We start from the raw sequence: 19,010 nt of genomic DNA, 5'->3' as shown, positions 1-19,010 counted from the left end.
ACAGACTCCCGCGCGCAGCGGAGACCTCCCCCCCGACGGAGCCGCGCGCCCGCCGTGCTGCGGCGTTAAGGTGCGGCGCGTCACTCTGAATCTGTGTCCGCGGCCACTACCCATGGGGCTTTGCCCCCACCGCGGGTCTGCACTTTGCACGAAGGCCTGCTGCGGATTTACTACGAGGCTATTAGTGCGGGATCACATTTGTGGTTTTCTCTTTCTCCGTGTCTTCAGGCGCCGGCGTAATGGTGTGATATTCTACTTCAGAATCCGGTTGACATTTGGCTACAGCTCATTTGCTCTCAGTCACAAATGGTCAAAGTCAACAGAAATAATGGGGATTTGTTGAAATGACCCCCGTTTTACCATGTAATGGCTTTTTAACCACATCTATATGCTCTTTATAAACATGTGTACAATCCGTGGAGTACAGCTTAATGCACGGTCACACTGCGACTCCCAGTCCTTTCAGACTTTCCCCTGAAACGTCCGCCCAGCGGAATGGGATATTTTCTGATTTTATGATATTGAACCGGTGCTCCGATTGACCGGTACTTTACCCCGGTGCCCAGAACACAATCTACCAACACAATCAGCCAAGGAGCCAGCAGCCTTTAGATGAAATTAGACTCAGCGTTTTCTGCTCCTTCTATTCTGCCTTTCTGGCCGAGCTTCTCGATGGGCTCCGAAGACTCCAAAGGAAAGAATCAGCTGCAGTTCCATTGGAACAAGAAGTACAATGAGACGTCGACAGTGTTTAGTCAAATAAAATGGATAGATTAAAGGAACTTTGGCAGCTAAGTGAGGGTAATTGATTTATAATTTATCAGCACTTTGTAGAGTGGAGGCCCCCCAGAGACTGCCGAGCTAAATCTTGCAACAAACTCTGTACTACTGTCCTTGCGAGTTTGCGAGATATGGCCCCACTGCGCTGCCAAGAGACGGTGTTAAAGATACAGCTATCAATAGATTGTTCACATGTCTGACACGTAGGTTTTACATAAGCAAAGGAGCTAAACTCACAGACTCCTGATTAAATGAAATTGTCACGGCTGCCTCGGTGATCTACGATGCTCAAGGAAAGGCATAAAGCGCCATAAATCTCGCTTTGTCCTGCCTTGAAATGTCAGCATTTGCAAAAAACGAGCCTAGAGATACAGTTTTATTCCAGCATGTAAAGGTGAGAAAGCACACGCCGCTAGTAGTAGGACAGCGTTGCTCCCTAAGCATAACCGGGCTGTCTCAACAGCGGACCACGCCGGTCTGCGAGGGCGTGAAGGGAGAACCAAGGTCAAAGCCCCCCTACTCCACCACAGAACAATACAACGCAATGCAAACACTCAGGGTCCCGCTGTGAGGCCCAGGAAGAACCCGCGCTGCCTCAAGGTGTGTGATTCCCAGGAAAGCCTGGGACCTTTGGATGGAGACCATCTGCGCCTTGGTCTTCTTGGTGACGCAGGCATCGGAACTCCGTTTACACTCCGTTCATTAATCCAGCGGGAGCTTCCTAACAATATGTATATCACAGAGGCACAGGGGGGTAGAGCCAGGGATATGACGGTCCCAGCTGCTGCCTCTTCACCCTCTGAGTGATCACCACCATCACGCCCCCTTCATTATTTACCCAACGCTCTGTTTTAGTCCCCGAATAAATCTCGACTTCATCCAGCACGTAAAATGTAAACACACACCACTTTTAATGTCGCGGCGTCAGCAACTTCCAGAGCCCCGATCTCGAGGACACAAAGGAGGGTTCTTCTTAGTACAGTGACTTAATTACCAGCGGCACTTACGCTGCGTAATACACCAGCTGAGACTGTAATGACTGCAGAGACACCAGCTGTGAACTATTAAAGGAAGGATGCCAATGACCGGGCCATCCAGAAAGCAGCCACTCTGCGCTCCTCCCGGAGAACGCTGGGGTACAGTCGGGACGAGGGAACATGTCCCGGCCGTGTTGGACGTCATAGCGCATTAGGCCGCGTTCGGCCGACTGGCGACGAGGGAACAACTAGGGGCAGCCATGGAGGGGTTGACGTTGATCTACTGGTGGTTTGAAGGGAATACATCAACGGGAAGCTGCAGTGGAATATGATGCCTGGGCTTTTTGGAGGGAAATTGTAAAGAAATAATGTGTACTCACCCGGTACCAAACAATCTCCCGCAGCCTCCCATCGGTCTTGAAGTTACACTTGAGCGTGACGGTTTCCCCCACAACGACTGGAGGCAGCGGCTCAATGGTAACCGTCAAATATCCTGCAAGAAAGTTAGAAAAGTGCACACGGGACTTTGATTATTATGGGAAGTAATAGTACAAAAACAAGAAGCCAAAGCCAGCTCTTTCAGATGCACTTGAACAGGGTACATTCCAGGTTGTTTTATTTCCTTTTGCAGTGGAATGATTTGATTTTCAAAAGCCAAATGGCCATGAATCATTCATTGAGATTTGGGGGGAGATTGACTGCGAACCGTGCAGTCTCTTGTATGCGGCACAGTTTTTATTCAGAACCTTTAAAGCACATCCCCATCCAGGTAGACGGACGTGAAGCCTTTGGCCCTCCTGGTCGGACAGGAAGGCCTACATCGACCGGACATCACTCGGTTCTCTTACCCCCTAAGCACTAAGGTTGAGGACGGCTGCACGCCGGTGATGAGAACCACAGGGGCTGTGATTTATGGACTCTGAAACTACTCATTCAAGTGGTTTGAAGTCCCCAACAAGGCTCTCAGTTCGAGTTGATGCATTTGTCATCAGATTGAAACATGTTGAATATGAACATGCTCAACTGCGCGGCATTTCAGGACATTTGAGATGATGGGGTTTCTTCACATTCAACACATGGTGTACTCATTTTGGTTTTGTTACGTTTGATTCGATTTATTGATTCATTAATTTATGTAGTTAGTAGATAAAATATTACTGGGAAATAAGCATCATTTTAAGATTGGAAGAGAAAGCTGTAGGCCTAGCTTCATTACCACCCACCATAAGGTAATGCATAATGAGGCAAAAACAATATCCCTCTTTAAGATCCTTAGTTACTTATATAAATCAGTTCCCTTCAAAAAACCACTTCAGTGGAAATGTCAAAGCTGTTTTATTTTTTCTATGTTTCCATGCTGCCAGTGTCTTGAATTTATTACTAGTCATCGCTCTATCCAAGACAGTAGCTTTTTTCAACGACAGCAGAGGGAGACTTGGAATAAGTCCTGGAAGGATTTCGTTAACAGGTTAAGTGATGCCGATCAAATTCCAGGTGCATCCCCACTGTTGCGTTGTAAGAGCAGGACTAAGCAGCTAAAGCCTCTTTAATTCATTGTTCCAAGCGACGGATGGTTCCATTACACACCAGCCAGACTGCACCTGGAAAAGGGAGGAGGCATGTGTGGTTGGAGTGTTGTTGGTGCGTAACGTACAAACAAATAGTAAAGTGAAATATAGCCGATCTAACACAGTGTCACAAAAAGGAGTCTTTTCAGCTGTTTATCCTCAAGAGGTCAGGAAGGAGTAAAACTATTTGTGTTATTCTTTTGCCCCTAGTGCATCACATGTCCCATGGTTGTAAAATGTGACGGCTGAGTTGTGTCCAGTGTTAAGGTAACGGCCAACAGCTCATTCACACGGAGGCGGCCACAGAAGGCATTCACAAAGGCTATCTATAAAGGGGTTTGACACGTGGTCGCTCTCTCTGCGCTCAACCAGCCATCATACAGACAATGTGCTCCCAAAGGCAGAGCCACTTTACACAAGTTCTGCTGCCTTGTTCTCCATCTCTCTCAAACAAGGGGGCGGGACCACCACCTTTCAGCACCACCCACACCCCATAACGTCCTTCTGGATCCTTCTCCACCCGCCTACTACAGGGGCGGTATCCAGGGCAACATGATGGATCCCAAACACATATAGTAAACGACCGAGTCCCGATGTCAAAACACCCCTTTCGTCAAACCCCTTTATAGATCTGTAGCGGCCAATCAGTCTGCTCTCAGCTGATTCAAGAGGTGATTATTGATCCAGAAACACGTATTATTAACGATTTATTTATGCTTTAATCATGACGATACACCACGTTAGACCGAAGGTATGGGGGAGAGGGGGGAGGACATGTAGCAAAGGGCCACGGCAGGAATGGAACCTGGGTCTGTGCCGTAAGGACTAAGCCTTAATGGTACGGCTCTACCCGGTGATCCACCGGGGCACCCCTGCACCTTCAACGTGTTTCTAAACCCACACAACAGTAGGACCACCCATTCTGAGATTGGATGGTTCAGAGTAGATTTCACGCTGGATCGATTTGCTATGCAGTACTACTCAAGATGCAATGTCCTTACACGAGTCAACGAGCAGTTCATTCTGCTGTGTGGACTGCACTGTGTCACTCACGTGGAAGGCAATAGCCTTTGAGTGATTTGCATTAAAATAAAGGGGTCGAAAACTGCATTTCATTGAAGAAAAATGCAATACAAACACGACATGTGTTACAATATTGCAGAGTTTGTAAAAACACGCAATAAACAACACCGCCTGTGCTATGTTTTCATAAACAATCTATGTGCATATATTAAGCGGAATAATCACAAGGGGCATGGATTTCCGACACGCTTCCCTGTACTTGGCCGTGTTTCAGGAAGGCACACACACTCACACACAACCAACAGCCCCCATAAGAGGGACTGTTGAATACACTTCCCCGGCCCGTTCTATATGGACACAGGAGGCAGAGTTATGGAGCGTCTGACTGGCAGGCAGCGTCTCTGGGGTTTCAATCCGAGGGCTTCTCTGCAACAAACTTCATGGGGCGAAAGTACTGGAACTCAGTGTGCTGCTGAACTCGCATGGATTAAACTCTCTGTCGACTTAAGGAAAGAGAACGCTTCCTTAAGACCCAGCGAGGGCCGGCTTTGTAATTGTATTGCGAAAAGGAGTTCTTCATAGGCTACTTTCTGTCTTTGTTTTTTTAATTATTTTGTATATATTCTATCTTTAACCAAGCAAGTTCATTGAAAAAAGATTCACATTTTCAATAACGGCTTGGCCAAGAGGCCATTCACAGCAGAAACTCAAAAATTAAACAGGGATTTCATTTTATACAATACAGGCCTTATTCTATCAAAGTCCTTCCATCCCATAATAAACACAGGAGGATTAAATATTTGAAACCACATAAAGTGCAAGGCCAAAAAAGCCATGGTTTCGAAAAACAAACCCAAGTGGGAGTCCAGCATCACTCATCCGTCCTGCAGCTGATCTGCATGGTGAATGTGCAGCCTACACACCTACCAACCGCAGAGTCTAACCCTGATTTAGATGGCTACGGAAAATACTAGCCATTCCTAACACAATTTAACGATTGCAACCTCAGATGACAGATTCTCCCGCCAAGTGGTGTGATGGTGGCGCATTATATAAATGGAGAAATCATGTTTATTTACGTTTATTAAACCCCAATGCTGGGTCACAATCCCAGAGTTAAACCAATATATTTTGTGATAGACCAAGACACATTATACCATGAGCCATTGCGGTATGTCAGGCCTGTGTAGCTTTGATGTCGTTTCATCAACCCGGGGGGAATATGCTTTCTCTCAGAGGCTTTTGAATAGTGCTTGTTCTTCTTTCAGAATGAAGCGAACCGCTGTAGAATGAGGGATTCAGAGATCCCATCTGCGCTATCGTTAGGGCTCTGATAAACAGTCTGCAGAAGGGTTTAAGCCATATGCCGCCATCACCTTATAATACTTGTAGCACATGTATTAAACATCGGATCTTTTAGGTGATATAAGGAGTCATAAAATTCATGCATTGGGACTCGGGCACTAAGTGGCAATCTCGAAGATCTCCAAAGCCCTTTATTTTAATATACGTCAGTTAAGTCACTCTATATCGCCAAATGAGGTGGCACAATGGGGCTGGAGCCCGCGGCCCACTGATGTAACCACGTGCATTGGCCATATTATGAATGCTACAGTTGAGACTTTCCTGCCATGCGCTGAAGTCCCCAGCGGCCCAGCGAGGGACAGCTCCTCCATCGCCCCGCCGTGGCTGCTCCACCAGAGAAGCGCAACAGACTCACTCTTCAACTCACTGGTGGTGTAGTGACGTACACAAGGCCTCCCATAGGGACCCCCGAAGAGAACGACGCGCATATCCTCGAGTTTATACACGACGTGTAAAAACAGCCCATCGTTTTAAAGTCCTATTTTGAGTTGTGTTTTTAGTGAGTTAGGACTTTGACCCAGCGGCGAGCCGTGTGCCAGCTCATGCAGATACGCTCGTTAAAATCACTTCATTAAATCAGCAGATAAAAGAGGGTCTTCCCCCCGGAGTCCAAGTTGAGGGATAAATTAGAGGTGGAGGCCGCCCGTCATTAATACAAAGCCCCGCGAGTTTAGAGGAAATCCTCCCCATTTACTACCAACCCACCATCAGCTCTGCCTTCCCCCCCCCCCCCCCCTCTCCCTCACTGGGGGCTAGCCAGGGAGACGGCGGTGGTCACCAACAGGCTTAGCACACAGAAAGTGGACATCCCTTCTGGTGAGACGCGACTCGGACGTTTCATTTGAATTGAGAATCGATTAAATGAATTCCAGGATCTGTCCATTGCAAGCATTCATCAAATACTGTTGAGAGGGTGTAAAAGATGGGAAATATTTATAGAAAATGGAGAATGTGCAAATTGGCAGATAATTTATGTTGACACTGTGAATTATGATAAATTAAATGTGCATAATAGCCTTGATATTTGTCAATGTTTTGGCTTCAGGATTAAAGAAAATACCCCTTCTTTAACTGTTTTTGTGGATTTTAAGTAAAATGAAATCAAATAAAATTTATCAGGAACATCTCTTTCATACATTAATTAATGGTGAGGCGAGTATAGTGTATATTGTTTAATGCATAGGAATGAGTGAGTGGTATCTATGGTTTAGTCCAGGGATTAATTGTGGGCATCTCATTGGCTTTCCAGCATGGGAAATCCAGCGTGAAAAAAAAGAAAAAGGGCGAATTACATGTATTCAGCACTTCCGCCAGAATTCCAAGAATTCCTGTGCACAATTCCTGTGTACAGCTGGCAGACTTGTACCAAGAAACATACGCTCCTCATTCCAACACAATTCAATATCCATTGCACGGCTTTACAAACGACTTCATAAATTAGAATCGTTTTAACGGCCAATTCCACATTGAAAGAGTTCCAACTATCTACCAACGCCCTTGTTAAAACACAAGCCAGCACAAACTGTTTGCTGTCAGCTCATGAGCAGCTCAGCCAATGAACAGTCACACACGTGCAGGAACAGCATGAGGAACGGAAGGAGCCGGTTTTCTTCTCATTCGTGGCCCCCGTCTTCCTCATATCATGCAAGGTACATCCAAGCCGGCTGTTCTCAGATGTGTATATGTGTATGCGTATTTTATGTGTATGTGTATGTGAGGGCAAGAGAGAGAGAGAGCTAGAGAGAGAGAGAGAGCTAGAGAGAGAGAGAGAGAGAGAGAGAGAGAGAGAGAGTGTTTGAGTGTGTGTGAGGTTAAACTCACGAGGCATTGATCTGGCTGACGTGGCTTTTCCACGCTCACGTTTCCTGATATTGATTCCTTCCAGCGTATCAGCGCTGCATTTTAAGCGAGGTCGACGATGCTCCATCATACACCGATCTGCAGCCAATCAGTGCCTGACCTGCCTTGGCATTAATTATAAACTTCAGCTTAACGGCGCATTCCAGCAAACCGCGGCAAACTCCTCAACACTCTCTGAACGAAGGACAAACTATTTTTGATGCTGTTTGTAGCTCCCAAATAACAAACATGTAGCCATGGATACAGAGGCATATTTCACTGTCACAGACGGAGCCGTCGTCAAAATCCCCATTAAGCTCCTTTGAGTAAACTTCCCGTTCATCTCTCACTCCTCTCTGTCTAGACGCTTTGAAAACGAAACGCTCAGCGCAATGAGCCAGATCACTCGACTGTCTCCGTCGTCATCACCACAACACGCCAGTGTGTGTGTGTGTGTGTGTGTGTGTGTGTGTGTGTGTGTGTGTTGGGCGCGCGGTGGAGGCTGGCGTTTAATTGCCTCGTGTTAAGGGCTGGTGGAGGCAGATGAGGCCGGCGAGCGGCTCGTCTTCATCCATCAACGGCGGAGTCGTCGGAACAACGTGTAATGAGGGCTGCGGACTATGCCTTCTGCCATTAATAACGGCCGTTTGCCAAGACGCTCCGGGGAAACAAAGGGAGTGGTGCTTCTGGGCTGGCGTCGCGTCCGCGCTGCTATTGTGGCCGTGATTTATGGCGCTGCCTAACCTTTGCTTTAGATCCCCGTGCGGCGGACCGGAGCGGAGCGACGGATGGCGAGGAGATAGCGGCGAGAGTCTTCTCTCGGACGCTCTGTAGCCAAAATGATTTGTGGCGTCGAAAGTGCTAGCATCTTAGACCGCAATGCTAATGTGAGTGATCATCAGTTTTATTACGCCCATTAATGCCATCATGGCATTCTTACCAGCACGCTTTGCTTATCGCTCATGCTGTAGTCGCCACCGATGTTGAGCGTCATCAATGCCGTTGCGTCATTATTGTTGGACCGAGCGTGATCCTTCATGCGACCGTCATAATCACCGTCGCTGAATCATCAATACTTTCATTATAGCCTTTGATGCATCAATAATGAGGTTTGTGCTATCATCCTTATCGGGAATATACCATAATATCCTTATTAGTACCATACGCATTATAGGCAATCAATGAGTATTAAATCTATCATCACCAAGACATTTAAAAAATATCCATTATTTTAATTTGAAATGAAGGGACAGTAATTAACAGTGGAAATTAAATACCAAAAATAAACAAATATTGAGACTGATATTTGGATCCAACTTGATCTAACAAGGACCTAACATTTGGACGAAGAAGAAAAAATCCTAACATCTGCGTGGTTTGGCCAGACATCTGTCCAACAACCCTTAGAAGAGAACAGTTTGAATGGCGTCCATTTTGAGAGGATTTCCAGACGGTCGATAGCGTCTGATAATCTCAGCATTACCGGCGCACGCCGAGCACAGTGGCGGACATCAGCTTAAAGAAATGGAGTTCTTAGGATTGGCAGACGGCTGTGGACTGGGCGGATATATAATGCATGTGTGATCTCCGCAGAACATCCCCCTGTTTGCCGCCCTCTCTTCAGTCAGTGCGGGTACCTTCGAAAATATTAAACTTAGGGGCCCGAGGCAAGAGAGAGCTAAGTGTATCCGTTTGAAAGTATGAAACATATCTGGCTGAGAATATTCTCCAGAAAATCATTCGCAAAATGTACAACTAAACGGCAATTACAGCGATAGAGGACGACTGCGGAGGAGCTCCCTGGAATAAGTGAGTCTTAGTTCAGTGGCCGCCCCTATCCCGGTTGACGGCAGGTGAAGACGCTGATGTGAAGTTATGAAGCAGGAGAAAGGATTTATACAGAATGATTCCTGTATACCATCATAGGGACTGCAATAAGGGGTTCCCCATTGTAGTGAACCACACCGTTCTTGAAGGAACTGTTAAAAATGCCCAAAGACTTAATTCAGCCAAGGTGTCCATCTCCAACGGCGTCTATGTCCCCGTTCAGGGTTAGACGTTCAATAACCCGTTCAGGGTTGGTTTCCACCAATCCGACGGGTTTCTTCTGTACCCTTGAATGCAAACAGAGGCAAGCGGCCCCCCAGGGAGGAGGGGAGGGCCGCGGAGGGTGGGGTGGAGAGTCGGTCTGTATGAGTGGCGCCCGTGATTGATGCCGGCCAAGAACACAATCTGGGGCCGTGGTTCAGGTCTTGCTTTGTAAACAGGGAGCTGATGTGTTTTCCACTCAGAGTGATTTACTGTTTAATGAAATGCTTCTGCTGAGAAAGAGATAGAAAGAGAATGAGTGAGAGAGAGAGAGAGGGAGAGGGATAGAAGAGAGACGGGAGAAAGAAAGAAAAAGAGAGAAAAAGAGGGAGAAGAAGTAAGAGAAAGAGCGACGGAGAGAAAGAGACTATCCATTATAATCCCGCCAGCGAACAGCCGAGACCGCTGTACAGGATAGCCATCAGGAGGAAGTCCATCAGAAGGTCTTCTGACTGGGGCCCCGAGGGCTAGCAGAATTAATTCAGATTCACAGCCAATCTTTTTTTTTTGGGGGGGGGGTGCATGGCCTGCTGGCCCATGCGGGCTTAGCAGCCTTATCTATAAGCGCTGTGCAGCATCACATTCACAAGCTATAGCCACATGAGGGAGACCTGTCCTCTGGTCCTTCCGCCTTCATTTGGATTTATTATTATCCTACCCTAATAGCACACAACTGTTGTGGATTTAACGACTTTAATACCCCTGTTGGTATAGCCTCGATGTCCAATGTGAGACTTACATCAGGTTGCGGTTTGTGTTTGAGCCGTCTAACTGCACAACGGAGACTGCGGTGGGATTGGGAACTGGCAATAAAAAAATACATCAGATAATCTCACTATATGGAGACACAGGGGATATTGGGGACACACACACGCACGCATGCACACACGCACGCACGCACGCACACACACGCACGCATGCACGCACGCACGCACGCACGCACACACAAACACCTTCATTTTGGATAAGATAAATTATTTAATTTGCACGAAGCACAAGACTTTGGATGCACCAGTTGCATGCAACGCTGCTTGTGACACAGCAAGCACCACAATGCAACAGGGCCCTGGCTGCAAGCCCCACAATGCAACAGGGCCCTGGCTGCAGGCCCCACAATGCAACAGGGCCCTGGCTGCAGGCCCCACAATGCAACAGGGCCCTGGCTGCAGGCCTCCAGTGCCACCAGGGAGGACGGCCTCACTCCTCGCTCACACGACTGTTATTTAGATTTTGGAAAGAGAAAATAGATTGCCTTCAAAGCCTGGGGAAATCACCGACACTGACAATACGGAATACGGAAGAGCAACTCAGGCCCCCGACGTAGATCAGCGGTGCTAATACCAGGGCTGGAAGGAGAGGAGAGGAGGCAGAAGACAAAGTGAACCAGATCATAAATCACTTCTTAAGAAATGACTCATGATTTTATAATCATTGTTTGTCGTTTCAGTCAAACAAAAAACAAAAAAAATGTCACTCAAAGATAAGGTTGGTGTAAATATGCATTCCGTAAACAGTGCATCCCAGTTTTTATTTAGGCCATTAACAGTCTAAAAAACAGGTTCTCACCCAGCAGCTGCTCTTAAGCAGATAATTGCAGCGTTTGACTTTGACACAAACAATTACAAAATCATTGAAAACTTGCAGCTGTGCCGGAACTAACATTTGAGAGTGTTCTGTGGACGTGTTTATTCTGGTTGTTTATTCCACCTTCAAAGGCTCTGTTGAGGGCTCCAGTACATTCTTCTGCCTTGCCACCGGAAAGCTTTTTATGGACAAAAGTGGCCAAATTTGTTATCCCGATAATGGCATAATAATTCTGTTAAAGCATTGTATGTAGCAACGAAACATGTCGTGTTTGTCATTGTATGTGAATACGCAATGCACAGGCACTTCATACACATTTACGAGTGCAATCATTTCTCTGCTCCAAAAGGCGACCTGGCAATGTGTTAGTACGTCTAACTGAGTCCAGGTAGAACGCCTGGAAGATAAGTCCACATCAAATAACTAAAAGGCAGCGAGCATCAAATGAAATGGCCACCGAGCCATGGGAACAGATAGAGCCAATTGGTTTTTAATAAGGTAAACAGATAACCAGAGAGGCCGATAAACACAAAGCAGACTCATCGCAGAGGCGTGATGCTCTGGCTAACAAAGGGGGAGGGTGTGGGGGGAGAGGGGGGAGAGTTGCTAACCCAGAGACAAACCGCGGGGTATCAATCACCCAAATGTCCAGTCAATCTAAAGAGGCCCTCGTCCAATCACCAGAGGTCGTGAGCAATAGCGAGCAAGGGAGGGGGGGGGGGGGGGGGAAGAGAGAGAGAGAGAGAGAGAGAGAGAGAGAGAGAGGAGGAATGGACGTTCTGAATGTCAGAGGGGGCGTGTCCCGGGCGGGGGTTCCACAGTGGGACCGCAGACGGCCGAGTGCCTTCATCATGGTGGAATCCCAGCGGGTAAAGTGGGGCATCTCGGCCAAGCAGGGGCCCCTCGTCCCTCGTCCTCCCGGGACAGAGATTATTAATAATAACGTTTACACACCTCGTCCCCAAGAGGAGCTCGTCCGCCGCCCGCAGGGGCCAGACCGCTGCTGTGTCTCACCGTCTCACACGCCATCAAATGAAGACACCCTAACACAATACCCAGGGTACCGCCATCAAATAAAGACACCCTAACACAATACCCAGGGTACCGTCATTAAATAAAGACACCCTAACACAATACCCAGGGTACCGCCATCAAATAAAGACACCCTAACACAATACCCAGGGTACCGCCATTAAATAAAGACACATTAACACAATACCCAGGGTTTTCCCCTCACGTGAACGTGCGCGTGTGCGCCCGTACGTGAGCGTGTGTGTGCTTAAAAGGAAGAGCGGGCATATTGGTAGAGTGACCTCGATGAAGACATCAAGTGTTGAGTCCATTGAGCTCGCCTGACAAACAGACGGGCCGCGATGGCTCTGTAGCCCGTCCTCCTACTCTATAATTCATTTCTATTACCTCTAGCTGGCCTTCAGAAGCTCTCCTCCTGCCCCCCCCGCCACCCCAAGATGTATACACACATCTCCATTCTTATTTGACTTGGAACATTGCTGCACTTCTGCACACTGCGGCAAGTCTAGACAAAGCTACAGTGCACACTCAGGAAGGCAGCCATTTTGTGGAGCAAGTGTAGAGCTCCCAGCTAAAGTGGAATTACAGAGAGAGGGGGAGGAGAGAGGGGAGGGGAGAGAGGAGAGAGGGAGGAGAGAGGAGAGAGGGAGGAGAGACGGGAGAGAGGAGAGGGGAGGGGGAGAGGAGAGAGGGGAGAGGAGAGGGGAGAGAGGAGAGAGGAGAGGGGAGAGGAGGGGAGAGAGGAGAGAGGAGAGAGGAGAGGGGAGAGGGGAGGGAAGGGGAGAGAGGAGAGAGGAGAGAGGAGAGGGGAGGGGAGAGAGGAGAGGGGAAAGGGGAGGGGGAGAGGAGGGGAGAGAGGAGAGGGGGAGGAGAGAGGGGAGATAGGAGAGGGGAGAGAGGGGAGATAGGAGAGAGGAGAGAGGAGAGGGGAGGGAAGGGGAGAGAGGGGAGGGGAGGGGATGGAAGGGGAGAGGAGAGGGGAGAGAGGAGAGGGGGAGGAGAGAGGAGAGGGGGAGGAGAGAGGAGAGGGGGAGGAGAGAGGAGAGGGGGGAGAGAGTAGGGGGGAGAGAGGGGAGAGGGGAGAGAGGAGAGGAGAGGCAAGAGAGAGGAGAGGCAAGAGAGAGGAGAGGAGAGGAGAGGAGAGGAGAGGAGAGGAGAGGAGAGGAGAGGAGAGGAGAGGAGAGGGAGCGAGATACGTTTGTCCAAGATGCAATGAGGAAGTGGAGCGCATAATCGTCCGTTTGCGTCGACACAATCCTGACACCGCTTTGGGCTGGAGGGATCAATTTACTAAATTAGCAGGAGGGAAAGAAAAAAAAAAAGCAGGGAAGAGGGAGGAAGGCAGCGAGAGCGAAAAAGAGACAAATTCGCCAAGAACAAAAGCAGAGCACTTTGAGTTAAGTGGGCCCCGGAATAAGAGCCATCTTTCTGCCGGTGATATCCAGTAGAGCCGTTGGAGCGATGTGCAACGGGAGAGCCACATCGCACTCCGCCAGAGAAAAACAACCCGGGAGATGGATCAAAGTCACGGGACGCTATGTCCCGGAGCCCGGCTGTGAGAACATGCTAACGTGCTACTAATGAGGAGCGAAGGAGGAGGTGTGAGAGGAGCGTTCAGGTGTTGGTGGGAGACGGAGGCTGCTACCTCGCCTCGCCTGCCCCCCCCCCCCCTGGGGTGTCACTCTCTGCCCTCCTGATATCCGCCTTAAGCTGTAATCAGGGAGCCCGACGACACGGGGTAAACAACACCGTCACGGGACCCGGCAGGAACACAACCCCACCCTCCACCTCATCCCCCCTCCAATCCCCTGCTCTCTCCTACACCCCCCCCACCCTCTGGTGGTGGAGCAGAGGATGCTGTCATCAGGAGTGGATCTGGGGCCAGACGTCAGGAGGGGCGCGGCCGGCGGCTCGCTCCAGGATGCTGAAGGCTACGCTGGACGACGGGCGCTGGGGATCGAACCGAGAACCCCCCCCCCCCCCCCCCCCGACTCCTGGGAGTGGCCCCCCCGCCCCAGTCCGCCACTCGGGCCCCTCCAGTCATCACGACCAGGGGCCGACTCTGAGACCATGGCTCAGAGGGGCCGGGGGGGGGGGGGGGGTATCTCCAGCACTGCAGTGCGGATTAAAGGACCCCCCCCCAGCATGCACTGGAAACCAACTGCACACACATTCACACACACTTGGTTTCAACAGCTATACACCCCAACCCCTCCCCAGCCCCCAACTCTGAGTCAGGCACACACACACACACACACACACACACACACACACACACACACACACACACACACACACACACACACACACACACACACACACACACACACACACACACACACACACACACACACAGCGCACACGTACACACACGCGCGCGCATCGCATCACCACTTGAGCACAGGATGATACCTTCACTCCCGGAGCCGGAGGCCGTGGTGATGAATGGCCCCCGCCGCCAGGGAGAGGGGCGGCGTGAGACACCGCCGACGGAGGGGCGGAGTCACGCTCGGCGGCTCATTGATACAAATGACCCCCCCCCCCAAGATACACGGGGGGGTTCTCCCCTCAAGATGCTGTTGCACCCCAACCTCAACCGTCGCTACGCAAGGGGGAGGGTGGAACAGAGGAACACGCCACCCTCCCCCGTCCTCCTCCCCCCCCCACCCCCGCCCTTCCCTAACCTGATTACAAGCTCTGTTTGGGGGGGGGGGGGGGGGGGGGGGGGGCTCACGGTATGAGAAATAAATTAAAAAGTAAGAGGGAGGAGATAACAAAAAACAGCCGCACGCCCTTCGAGCGGAAAAAAATAGAGTTAGAACGGCTTCCTCTTTATCCGCTGTTCTGACGCAACCGCCAACACACCACCGCCAACACACCACCACCACCACCACCACCACCCTCACCACCACCTCCATCACCACCACCTCCATCACCACCTTCACCTCCACCACCGCCACCTCCACCACCGCCACCCCCACCACCGCCACCCCCACCACCCTCACCTCCACCCCCATCACCCCCACCATCACCACCACCACCACCACCACCACCACCACCACCGCCACCACCACCACGGCGGTGGTGTTTTAGGAGGAGGCTCAGCATGTGTCGGACCTTCATTGAGATGAATTAATTAATAAACCGGTGAATGTAATGAACTAAAAAAGCAGCGCTCCAGAAGACGGCCAGCTGTCCGGCCCCCCTCCCTGACCTCTACTCAGGGAGGGGGGCAGCTGTCCTGTGCCCCCCCCCTGATCCCTACTCTGAGCTGCTGTTCCAGAGCCGATCTGAAAACAAATTAAAGAGGATTAGCGTTCCCTCTCTGTGTTCTCCCCAGAACACCGCGTCCTCTGGCTGCCCGCCCGCCCGACCTTCACAGCCCCTCCTGGGTCCTGGGTCCTGGGTCCTGGGTCGCCCCCCCCCCGCCACCCCCCCTGGCCCCCGGGATGGTGTTTTAAGGGCCCACACACGTGCGTGGATGGAGGGACACAGCGATAACGTAACGGAGCTCTGACGCAAATAAAAAGTTGGGCTGAGATTGGACGGCAGTGCTGGAATAGGTTCCTGTTTGATTGAGTTTGATTTCTAATTACACTTGTTTTGATTACGTGTCCTTTTGGACGCACACACACACGCACATGCGAGTGGACACACACACAGCCACACCCGCGCACATGTGAACGTGCACACACACACACACACACACACACACACACACACACACACACACACACACACACACACACACACACACACACACACACACACACACACACACACACACACACACACACACACACACACACACACACACACACACACACACACACACGCACACACGCACGCCCCGTGCTACCCTGCTAGGCCTCCAGTGTTTTGGAGCAGCAGTCGCGTGGTACGCGGCAGCAGCATCTCGTTTTCCAACCAGCGGCCGTATTGCTCATTTATCAATATAAAAATCTCTGCGAGCCGCGAGCGTGATGAAATTGTATAACAGAGAAAGCGTTACCTGGGGCTGGGATTGCAATGATATCCAATCCATGCATTCTCCCCATTTGTCTTTCACTCGGTTGTAGCATGCAGAGAAACAGTTATTATTCCAGGTGGTCTGTCTGTACCTAAAGTCCCGCTTTATAACCGTGCAGAGGAGAGCAGGAGCGCCAACGGCTTGATGACTCGTCTCGTTTGCTAGTGCTTAACCTACAATAAATCAGTACATTGATTAACAGGAGAAAACGATCCATTCGACATTTGGTAACTGCACTCATCATTTATCAAATATATATGCCAAACCTTTAACTGTTTATTCTTTATTGCATCATTAAAGGAAATACTTTGGGTTTTTCTTTTGTTTTCCGATCATTACAAAATGAATTATTTAGTTTTCTTTGGCTGCCCCTCAAACAAGGCGAGCAAATTGAAGCGTTCGCTCTGGTAACTTGTGATGAAAGTTTGCCATAACATGACATTTATGATTAATCAACGCAATGAATTAAATGCTAAAATCGATCGCTTATTTTCCAAAGGGCTCTTCGCTGAGTCCAACAGAGCTGATCCGCCTGCACCTCCACCAGAGAACACCACCACCTCCATCAGAGAACACCACCACCTCCACCAGAGAACACCACCACCTCCATCAGAGAACACCACCACCTCCATCAGAGAACACCACCACCTCCATCAGAGAACACCACCTCCATCAGAGAACACCACCACCTCCATCAGAGAACACCACCACCTCCATCAGTGAACACCACCACCTCCATCAGTGAACACCACCACCTCCATCAGTGAACACCACCACCTCCACCAGAGAACACCACCACCTCCATCAGTGAACACCATCACCTCAACCAGAGAACACCTCCACCTCCACCAGAGAACACCACCACCTCCATCACTGAACACCACCACCTCCATCAGAGAACACCATCACCTCCATCAGAGAACACCACCACCTCCATCACTGAACACCACCACCTCCATCAGAGAACACCACCCCCTCCATCAGTGAACACCACCAGCTCCGTCTCAGCTCAGTGCAGTGAACAGCACCACCAGCTCCACCCTGCTGCCCCTCTTCCTGGAACCCCGCTTGTTCCCCTGATTGGAGGGACACTGCACCAACATCCCTCAACATCACCGCCTCCCGCCCGCCGTCCTCCCGTCGCCATGGTTATCACCGACATGGATCAACCTTCATGTACACCGTGTATCACAGGGAGCTCGTCCGTCATTGAGCCCCCGTTGACAACCTCCCCACCTCCCCCCCCCTCCCGGCTTCTGACACGCTACGTCGACCTTGCAGAACGTCAACACGCCAGAACATCAGGGGGAAGAGTTGCAAATGGAGTTGAACAATTTTAGAGGAGTTGGAATCGACCCCTGGGGAAATCGTTATCGTGGCAACCACCGGGCGGCATATGAATAAATGAATCGAACAAATGTATGTCAAACAATATTAAAGCACAAAAAGGTACGTTCAGTATGTAAATGAAGGTACGCATGGACTATAATGAGGAGGAGGAGGAGGAGGAGGAGGAGGAGGAGGAGGAGGAGGAGAGAGGAGGAGGAGGAGGTGGGGGAGGAGGAGGACAGAGGAGAGAGGAGGAGGAGGAGGAGCAGCGTGATGAAGGCAGCCGAAGCTTCCAGAACAGAGCTGGGTCCCCCACTCATTGAAGAGCAGCTCCTAGGTTAACGAGAGGAACCCCCCCCACTGCCGGCCCCGCCCCCCCCCACTAATCACAAGCCTCTACCTTGACAATGAGGCGACCACTAGCGTGGGGGATCAGAGGGGAGCTGAAGACCCTCTTCTGGGGTGGTCTCACCGTGCGCCGACCGCAGCGATGCGTTTAAAAAGCCCCAACAGACAACAGTCGATGGACTCTTGATGGGAGTCGTAGTTTGGGCCAATTTTCCTTTTATTTAACCTAGCAATTCAATCTCACTGCATCCATTGTCCACTCGAAGCACTGCTCTAATTATGCGGCGCTCTTGTCTCTACCTGCCATGGCTCCTGTCCTTTGGTCCAATGGATTCTAATAAAGTAGGGGTAGCAGCACGGTGGCCGCGTGGTGGGGGAAGCCGGGGTTTGGAGCGCAGGCTTGGGGAGAGGGAGAGAAAAATAATAGAAAGATGGAGGGATATAGAGAGAGCGGGGAGATGGAGCCAGATCAGGGACTCAAGTGTGTGTGTGGGTATGTGGGTTTGTGTCTGTGTGGGTATGTGGGTTTGTGTGTGGGTATGAGTGTGAGAGAGTGAGAGAGTGCGTGACGTAAGTGAAAGAGAGAGAATGAAGTAGACCCAGAAAGAGACAGAGCGAGTGGCTGAAGAGAAAAAGAGAGAGAGAGAGACAGAGACAGAGAGAGATTGAACGAAACGTGACAGAGACAAAGACAAAGACAGAGAAAGGGAGAGATTGAAGAAACAGGAGACAGAAAGAGAGAGAGAGACCGACAGACAGACAGACAGAACGAGAGAGAGAGAGTCAGAGAGATAGAGACAGAGAGACAGAGACAGAGAGAGACAGAGAGAGACAGAGAGAGACAGAGAGAGAGAGAGAGAGAGATGAGTCCTCTCCCGCTGCTCGGGGGAAGCGGCTCCATTGGTATTCACGGCAGCGCCTCCATTTTGGATCTTCTCAGTCTACTTGGCCGCGGCCGAGTGCGGCCCTTGACACATCTCCCTGCACTGCTACTCAAAGAGCCAGTGTTCATTGGGCTAAACTGAGTTAGAGCGGGGAGGGGAAATT

At 50.2% G+C, this 19,010-nt stretch overlaps 1 protein-coding gene across 1 annotated transcript in view; it reads right to left on the bottom strand.

Moving 5' to 3' along the window:
* Nucleotides 1–19,010, bottom strand: part of LOC132470908 (immunoglobulin superfamily member 21-like) — a gene marked incomplete at its 3' end in the record, with an annotated part of 152,660 nt that overhangs the window by 80,903 nt on the left and 52,747 nt on the right. Inside the window, exon 2 of the mRNA XM_060069837.1 lies at nt 2,138–2,250. Coding sequence (XP_059925820.1) covers nt 2,138–2,250 — 113 coding nt within the window. The remainder of the gene's footprint in view (nt 1–2,137; nt 2,251–19,010) is intronic.

The sequence above is a fragment of the Gadus macrocephalus genome, chromosome 13 (genome assembly GCF_031168955.1).
Source record: "Gadus macrocephalus chromosome 13, ASM3116895v1".
Taxonomy (NCBI): Eukaryota; Metazoa; Chordata; class Actinopteri; order Gadiformes; family Gadidae; genus Gadus; species Gadus macrocephalus.
This window is presented reverse-complemented; position numbering and strand designations above follow the sequence as displayed.